Raw genomic sequence first — 10,000 nt, forward strand, 5'->3', positions numbered from 1 at the left:
GGATAATGATGATGATTGGTTGCTTGGTACACCCTCTCCAATGCTTTCTATCAAAGGCATCCACTTCCACCAAACCTCTTCTCTCCATATCATCCTTCACCGTATCTCACCATCCAATTCTGTCTCTCCCTCTTGATCTTCTCCCCCTAACAGGTTCCTCCCAAGAACCTCTCACTCCCTCCTCATAATCCATCCTCAACAGATAAAAGATGGAACTTAAGAATAAGATAATTGGTCTCTAGATATTGCAAAATAAGCAGGGTAAGGAAGAGAAGACGATGAATTAACGAACTGTGAAAGTTTGCGGGTGTGGACTATGATAAAAAGACCATAAACAGACGCAAGTTGAAGGACATGTTTGAGGTCTTTGGTCTGCAGTGGACGAGTAGCGGCTGATGATCATTTGCTTATATATATATATATATATATATATATATATATATATATATATATATATATATATATATATATGTGTGTGTGTGTGTACTATATATATATATATATATATATATATATATATATATATGTATATATATGTATATATATATATGTATGTATATATATATATATATATATATATATATATATATATATATATATATATATATATGGGTGTGAATGTGTTTAGGAGCGCTAGTAGTGGGTTTATTCTGATAGACAACACACACACGCGCACACACATATTTGTATATATATATGTATATTATTAGGTTAACGTAAAATTATTTCTTTGTTTTATTTAAATCAGCCTTGTTTTTCTTTTAAGTTAAAGTATTTTTGTTGTTTTTTTACTATGGTGTTAATGTAAGTTAAGTGGCTCTCCGATTGTTTAATAGTGTTTTTGCGCCTCCTCCTCCTCCTTTGTGTATTAGTGGACTATCGTTTTAACGATTGTTATTCTTTTTCCTGTGAGTGTTGATGAACGCTGGGAAGGTGATGAGAGGACATGGTCGACCGGTGAAGGCAGTTCGGGCCTTGACAAGCTCTCACCGACACTATTTCCCGTCTCAGCATTTATTGTGACTTGGAGGACGACTTTGGCTATTACTTCCGCACTTCTGTTGAGTGTTTAGCAGATGCTCAGTCATCTGTGACGATAGTTTTCTGCTACTTGTTCCCGTCGGAGGATTTGCACGGGAGTTGTGTCGTCGCTGCTTCCCGACACTGGAGTTTTGCATTTGCTTGCCGTGTCCTTCTAGTCCAGCTGTTACATACGGGAGTGAGAGCAAACTGGCTCGTGAGGTGATACGTAGGGCGGCTGACGCCAGGTAAGACAAATTATCATTCCTCTTGTATAGGGAAGTGGGATTGCCCTTCAATGCCTGGCGTGCAGCTTTACCCTTCCGTTAGCAGTTTAATGGATTAAGCACGGCTCTGAGTTCAACTTATCTTCTGGTACTTCACTTGAGGTGAAGTTGTTTATTTTACCCATTTTGTTTGTTTATAATTGTTTGTATATATTGGAGTTTCATTGATGTAAGTTGTGTTAATTTTTGTAATCAGAGTTCCACATTGTTTAGATTTGTATTGTAGGTAGGAATATTAAGGTTTTCATTGTTTTCATCTCCTACTTCCTTCTATCTTTTTATTATTAGGTTATTGATTATTTTGGCCAGCCGTATTTGGATCCACTTGGTTATTATTAAATGTTTTCTCTCTTAGAATTTTCTCATGTTTAGGGTTTAGTGTAGTAGCTTCAGGTTTTTCTTGTGAGTTCCCGAGAACCAGCTATTTGTTCTCTTGAATATTCTGTATAATTAAGTGTATTTTATCTCACAAGTTTGATTTAAGTCATTGTTCTAGTTTATAATAAATATTGTTAAGTTTTCTTGGGTCTCTGATTTTGTCTTTCCTTATCACTGACGTACTTTTACCGACTGCAATCCTTGAGAATGTAAATATCTTAAAAGAACCTGCATTACAACCTGGGAGGTTGTAACATATATACATATACATATATATATATATATATAATATAATGTGTGTATCTAAACCTCGAAAGAAATTTAGTATCTGAATGAAAGTAATCCTCTGTTTTCACATGAAATGAAAATATTTGTTGAAAAAGATCTTAAACAAAACAATTTATTTGTCATTTGTTAGCATATCATTATAAGCTTGGAGGTTAACTGTAGCCGATGATCCAACATCCAATAAAAAAAAAAGATACGAAATTACATTGAAAATGAGAAACAAAAATACGCATGTTCACAGGTCATACTACAAAGCTATCTTATCCTTTGCAAGACGAACATTAACATGAGTATTTGACTAAAATCTTTTTCATTAGTTCGAGTATTCGTCTTTCCCATCATATCGAGGTCGGTTTCTTGATTTGCCCTCTCAAATGCCTTCTATTTAAGGCATCCTCTCCCACCAAATCTCTTCTCTATATCATCCTTCACCTTATCTCCCTAGCTAAGTCTCTAGTCTGCCCCCCTCTTGATCTTAACCACGCCCCCCCCCCTCATCCCTAACTAGTTCCTTTCAAGGTCTCCTCACTCCTTCCCCACCAACAATCCTAAACGTGTGCCTACACCCTCTCAGTCGTGACACTCTTATCATATCTAATCTTTACTACGCCTGCCATTCTTCTTATTGCATCATTTTTCAATCTTTCAAACAGTGATATTCTCATAATCCACCTCTGCATTCTTATCTGTCCTCTCAAACTTTTTAAACATAGAAAATGGATATGGAGAAGCCTAAATGAAGAAACGAAATAGATTCTATTCTTAGTGAAAAAGTTAATCTAGTTTAAGATGAAACTGCTTTAAACAAGTTAAAGTTGAGCGATCACAGAATGGTGCGAAGCAAAATTTGTCTAGATCTAAGGAAAGAAAGAGAAATAATCACTCCTGTAATAAGAGAAAAATCCGACGAGTTTAGTTTAGTAAAAAAAAAAAAGTTACTCGCAGCTACATGATGAAATGGAAATACCTATGAAAAGATAATCAAACAGTAATTTAACAAAATTTGTATAGGAAAGAACGCAAGAGATATGTGGGAAAGTTCCTAAACAAGATCAAGGAAACCTATGAAAAAAGGTCAAAGGACTAACAAACAAAAGATTAGAAATAAGGGCAAATTCCAAGAGAATGGAATTAGCTGAATTATCCAAAACAATAAACAAACTAAAACCTCAAGACATTCATAAACACAAATATACTAAAATTTAGGAAACACTGTGACTAAAGAAAGGAAGAAGCACCAAATTGATGAAAAGAGGAGTTTGAACCGAGAGCCAACGGATACTTACTTTTAAGGGTGAAAATGGAAATATCAACAATAGAGATGGGAGTGATAAAAATTGCTGAGGATTTTTATACAATGCAATACAATAGTGATAAAAAAAAATTAAAGTTTGCCAAAAGAAATAATGAAAAATCTAAGCAGGTACCAAACAAGATAGTAGGAGAATTAAAGAAAGCATTGAAAGAGATGTTGAACAACTGACCATATATTGTACATGTGATAACACGTAATGAAAAAAATCAACAGAATGACAAACCACCTTGAATGGCATTTATATACTATAAGAAAGCTTTTGCGTATGTCATACTTCGGCAGTAATGAAAACCATTCAAAGACAAGGAATAGATGAATCTTATGTTAGAACATTTGAAGATATCTATACAGGAAATATAACGATGCTAAAACTACATGAATAGTGTGATAATCCAAATTGAGGAAAGAGTTAGACAGGAAGACATCTCTCCTAAATTATTCACACCCTGCTTAGTAGTTTTTAAGAATTTAGATTGGGAAAATGTAGGAATTAATATTAGTGGGGAATACCTTAACAACTTAAGATTTGCAGATGTCATAATTGTGTTTAGTGAATCATGGGAGAAATTGCAAAAGATAATAGAAGATCTGAATAGAGAAGCAAAAATGTAGGAATGTAAATGAATATGAGTGAAACTGAAATGATGATCAATAAAAACACAGACACCAAATAAGGGTGATGAACACACCTTTAGAGATTGTTATTGAATATATATATATAGGACAGACAGTGTTTCCCAAGGACATGAGACCGAAATTAAAATAAGGATAAGCATAGGATGGAGAGCTTTTGGTAAACAAATAAGATTATAAAATGTAAAATACCACTTTCTTTAAAAAGTATTCAATCAGATGGTCCTACCAATATTAACTCATATATCATAAACTTGCAGCCTTACTAAAGCCTGAGAACATAAGCCAGTTACAACATATTTATGCCTGAAATACCTATATAAGTAAAACGGATAGTGTTCCCTTTTTTCCAGGTCCCCATTCCCTTTGTTTGTCCTATTATTACATAAGAATCTCTTGATATCATAGATTTGGAGTAAAATTGTCAATTTTGAAAATATTTATTCAAATATTTGAGCTTTATTTAGTCATACGTGTAAAGATTTTTTGGTATAATTGGCTTGCCTTATTAATTGAAACCACAGAAAGTATGAATTATATACATAGAAAACTGTCAAAGCCATATTAAGGCAATGAAAGAAAATAAAATAGTAAAGCCTTGAACCAGAAGAGATTTAGGCCTCCATACAGTATGAGAGATTTCTAATGTCAATGAATTATGACCTTGAGCTCTAGCAATTTTGGCGATAAGATCGCACTGAAAAGATAAATTAACTAACAAATTTTGGCCAACTGAGTATCTTTTCAGATATATTTAATCTTTATAATATATGGTATGTATGTGATGGCAATGTTGGCAGACGGTATTACTATCAATAAAGGTTCTTTGGCAGTATATAGAGGCTCAGTACTTACTATTCTCAACTAGGAAAATATTTGTTAGGTCCATGACTTCTGTTGCCATGATGGCTGTGAGGAAAGCATCCAACTCTTCGATTTCAACAGGATCCTCAACTTCAGCATCATTTACATCGGCGATGTAATTATCTTGCAATGCGATCAGAGCAGAAATGGTGAGACCAGAGAGAGCCTCTGGTGGAACATTGGCGAAGTACCTGGGAAATTATAAAAAAATTAATAGACATAAATTTGGAAGGTGTCGAAGAATTTGGATTAATTAATGTTTATGTTCAGAGCCTTGGGGAAGTAATATATTCATAAATTAAAGATCTTTCACACTCCTTTTTCAAACCCTCCCTTTTTTACCGTTAGGCTCTATGTCTAGACACAATGGCATTGAAGAATAATAGATAATGTATGTGCTACATCTCCCGGGTCAAGTTTCTTAAAGCTTTTGGAGTCTTATTTTTAAATCCATTTTGTCCTTTGCCTCCATTAACCTTTGCAGCTCTATACACAATGTAGTATCTGTCTTTTTTTTTATATTTGGTTTTATATTTATCTACTGAATCTCAAACTGGACACGAGTATTCATTAATCATCAATTCTGCTGCACCTCGTAAAGTGGCAATGAAGGAATGTTTGATCATTGCCTGACCTAAAAGTCTAGGTAGATCAAGTTCTGGTTTATTTGGTTCAGTCACAGGCAAAGCAGATGAGGTCAGTGGATTCAAACATTGGGCATTTGTTTACTAGACCACGCTCTCCATTTGCTCCCAAATTATGCAGTCCTGCAGCTCCCCTCTTCTTGTGCAGTAATGAGGAGGTTCTTCAAATGTTGGGAAAGAAAACAATGGCAAGATATGTTGAGCAAAGGGGGAGAGGTTATGAAAAACTCGCTTGGCTTTCTCACTAAACGATCTGGAACTGACATCATCAACAGTCAACCTAACAGGAGTTCGTGATGCCAGCGTACATTTGATATATATTCAAAATATATGCTAAATTAAAAATGGAGTAATTACTCAAAAGTGTCCAATAGTGACACTTTTAGGTAATTACTAAATTTTTATTTAGTAAATATTTTGAATATTTTTGCTCTCCCAGCATTTAAAGAACCTCCTAATTACTGTATAAGAAGAGGAGAGCTGCAAGACTGCATAATTTGGGAGAAAATGGAGAGCGTGGTCTTGTAAACAAATATCAAACATTGCAGTGATGTACCTGACTAGTGACGTCATATGTATGAAACCTGCCTTGGGGTAGTAGTTTGGGTAATTCCTGGTGGGTTATCCAGCTTCATTGGTGCATGATTGCTTTAATTACATGGGTGCTATAATCTACTGTAGCATCCTTTGACACGGAGTTGTCAATCACTAATGATGACAGTCAATGAGTGAGATAACAAGTTGGTGACTATCTCTTATTTATGACAATAATTTCTCTCTTCATGTAATATGCCCTCTCTACATGTTACGTTGGCGCTTTGTAAGTTATCTAGTCGAGAAATGATTGTAGTTTTTGGCACTGAAATGCTCATGATGATTTTCACCATGTTCATATTGAAAATAATCATTAAATCACCTTTTGAAATAAATCACATTACAAAATTCTCGTTCATTTCCAGTTCTAGTAAATGCAATATTCAATCTAAATTACACCGCAACTGCTCGAGTAAGACACGTTTCCCTTGTCTACGTTGTAGTTGTGCTTAATCAAGTCAAAGCAACTATTTTAAACTTCAACTGTCAAAGCTATAATACTACACATTCTACTCAAGTTTATTTACATAGTTACCAAATGTCATTTTTTCTATATTTATGTTACAAGTATAGTCTTGTTTCTCTAATATCTGGACAATTCAGGATTAATGAGAAGCAGGGTACTCATTTCAATATACACCGCCATTCCCCTTCCCCTAGGAATTGCATCCTGTTTCAAAATCATTGGTTTCGTAAAACTAATAATGAGGAGCTCATATAAGTACCTCATTTGAGAGACCAAAGTTTCTGAGGATGATACAATATCATATTGTCTGCATGCATCATAAAGGTCTTGAAGTTTCACTTCAAAGCTCGTATAAGTGCCATTTGAGACACCAAAGTTTCTGAGCATGATAGAATATTCTATTGTCTGGAGGCATCATAAAGGTCTTGATGATATTTCACCTTAAAACTGTTTGAAATCTTCCCTATTGCAAATACTGTCTACTTGAATCTACTACAGGCTTGCAGATATTGGCATGCAATCCAGGAATATTGCAAGATATTAGATAACACTGACGAAGTCTAGGAAGTACTGGTCCAGATTGTGCTCAGTGTCTCCAGATAGAATAAGAATTAAAAGCTATAAAAAAAGTTTCATCATACGTATAAACAAACTTAAAAATAACGGTATCAAAAACAATATGTACATGAATACATATATAGTGAATTATACAACCCATAGAATAAGAATAAATATCGGATAAAATTGGTCATCATGGCAGAGCTGACACCCCATGCAAGGCTCAGTACCCTCCAGGATAGCCACTTCTACTGAATGTAGAAAAACAACAATGGTTTTGAAAATGAATACTAGAGAGAAAGATAAAGAAACAGGGAAAAGACAACCTCTTGATAAACCACCAGATATCCATGGCTCTTCTGTTAAGCCTGCCCAATACACCATTATAAAAAGAGGAAAATAATAAAAGATATAAGTGTTTCTGAGAGTACCCTCAAGCAAAAGAACTCTAACCCAAGACAGTGGAAGACCATGGTACAGATGCTATGACACTACCCAAGACTAGAGAACAATGGTTTAATTTTGGAATGCCCTTCTCCAAGAAGAGCTGCTTACCAATAGCTAGAGTCTCTTCTACCCTACAAGTAGAAACAAGCTATTGGTCAATTACAGTGCAGCAGTTCAGCAAAACGGTGATTGAAACCAAATACAATGAATCAATGTCATGGACAGAGTAAATACCGTGAGGAAAACCCAGAAAAAAAAATAAAGATTAAAAGTTTCAGAATTAACATAAAAGAAATTAGTATGATTTTCCTTACGGTCCAGGTGCCAGATCTCCAGATGTGCCTTTCCCTTGGCGGTCAACGGTTAATAAGTTACCAACGTCATTTACGTCAGCCAATAGAAGAGCTTCTGTTAGTTCTCTCAGCTGAGCGTCAGTTACTCCACCGCCACCTCCTGACGATTTAAATATCCGCTAGAGAGTTGCTAGGAATTGAAATACATTGTTTTGGTACATGTTGTTTTCCGTTGAAACTTTCAGCATAAATTAAGAAACATGCCAGGTATATTTATACAATGGATTTTTAACAATAATAGTATATTACAAAACTCGTTCACTTATTTAAGGACGTTTATTTGGATTTCATAATTATGTTCTTTTTCGTTTGTCCCTCTAGTGAAGCAATTGAGCAAAGTTATGCATCAACATTTGTTTTATTTTTTTCCACAAAAGAAAAATTAATTGGTTTGGCTAACTTCAACTTCTTTTTCTATATTTTTCTTTTCTTTTCCACATGAAACTGTAATTAATCAAATCTCATCAACTTTTAAATAACACCAAAATTAGTATTTTTGTATTTGAATCAACAATATAAAGAACGCTCAAAGAAGTTTATCAATAAGCTAGTCGTTTAAAATAGGACTTAACATTTTCATTTTGTTTTACTGTAAAATAATTGGTATCCGTAGGTTACCATAAAATATATGTGATTAAGAAGGCTATTCCGTATAGTTTTGCATGTTGGGATAAATTTGTATTTATGAAGATTGATTTTGGCAAATATTTTCCCCAGGAATGGGATTTCTCTCTGTAACTTCAAATTACATTTTTACCTTTTTATTTTTATTTTCCTGCAATAAACTAAAATTCCTCAGATTTAAGATCTAACTAAAATTAGCAAATGATGAAGATTGAGTTATGTTATGAAGTTCAATAACAGCAAAACTCTGTGTTATTATTTGTTGATCCAGATCCAGGACAGTCATACAGCTCATCATAGATTCTTAATATCATTCTTCATAACAAATTCCATTTTGACAATCTTATCTGAGCTTCCTCTTCTTCAGTTGTGCCAAAAAATCGTGTATTGAGTATTTTTTTAAAGATATTTGAACACCTGTCTATCATAATGTTTTTTTTTTCATTCAACAATGTTTTGAATGTTGCTTTGGCTCTCCTCTTGGACTGTTGCACAAACATTTTTAATGTGATAAATCCCGTTATCAACGAACTTGGCATTAATTTGTGGCACTATCGTTCAGATAGCTTACTGTACATGCTGTATACTTTTCACAATTTTGATCAGACATTCCATCAGAATCATTATCTACTGTAATCATCGTTTGATCTTTTTAGCCAAACTGGTTTGAGATGCCAGTGAAAATTAACCAAGGCAAGATAATTTGAAAAGTGAGTAAAAGATCAATGATGTAGTCTATGGCCAGAGCCTCGCATGATTTTAGGGAGGGTGGATCGCTATGGAATGAGTGAGTAAACAAGAAAAGCTCAGACAACAGAAAATGGCCAGTCTTGATTAGTTACCTAATGAAGTGAAATAAAAAGGTAAATTGGTATATTTTCGTAATATCTTAACGGTTTATCTTTAGCATGCGATAAACTTCACAAATTGTGTTACTTTTTAAAATCTACATGAGTCCCCAGAATGCCATGTTTATTGATTACCGTTGTTATTTGTCTTATAATTGGCATGTAAAATGCTAAGGAGCATTACCATTCAAAGGTTTCAATTCTTGCCATATCATAGATTTACTCCAATTAGTAATCTACTTAGTTATAGGAAAACTTTTACCTATCAAAAATATATATCCTGTCCGAAAAAAATTCCTTTCATCCCACTTTGCTTACATACCGTTAGGCTAAATTTCCTCTATTCATGAAAACATTCATATATCCGTCTCTGCCGCAAAATGCCACTTTGATACCCCGAGTTTTTTTTTTTTTTTCTCTCTTTCTCCCTCATCCTAACGTTCGCATCTTAGGTCGATTGAAGTCACTACCAATACATTCCTGCATATGTTGCATTGATTTACTAAACCTCACACACTTCTTTAGTATGGCAGCAATTCAAAAATACTAATTTTGTCCTTTACCATTTTAAATATATAATTTGAGCAAGTGCTATCTTACCCCTTTGTGAGTGAGTCAAGCGTGTATTCTAAGATAGAAATACTTATATTCGAATAATGAAATGTTTCTTTATGATATGGT

General features: G+C 34.1%; 1 protein-coding gene across 1 annotated transcript in view; it reads right to left on the reverse strand.

Moving 5' to 3' along the window:
• Window positions 1-10,000, reverse strand: part of LOC137638459 (uridylate-specific endoribonuclease-like) — a 23,559-nt gene that overhangs the window by 6,067 nt on the left and 7,492 nt on the right. Inside the window, exons 3-4 of the mRNA XM_068370530.1 lie at window positions 7,809-7,947; window positions 4,777-4,976 (exon numbers count right to left, since the gene is read on the reverse strand). Coding sequence (XP_068226631.1) covers window positions 4,777-4,976; window positions 7,809-7,947 — 339 coding nt within the window. The remainder of the gene's footprint in view (window positions 1-4,776; window positions 4,977-7,808; window positions 7,948-10,000) is intronic.

This window comes from Palaemon carinicauda, chromosome 3, assembly GCF_036898095.1.
Source record: "Palaemon carinicauda isolate YSFRI2023 chromosome 3, ASM3689809v2, whole genome shotgun sequence".
NCBI lineage: Eukaryota > Metazoa > Arthropoda > Malacostraca > Decapoda > Palaemonidae > Palaemon > Palaemon carinicauda.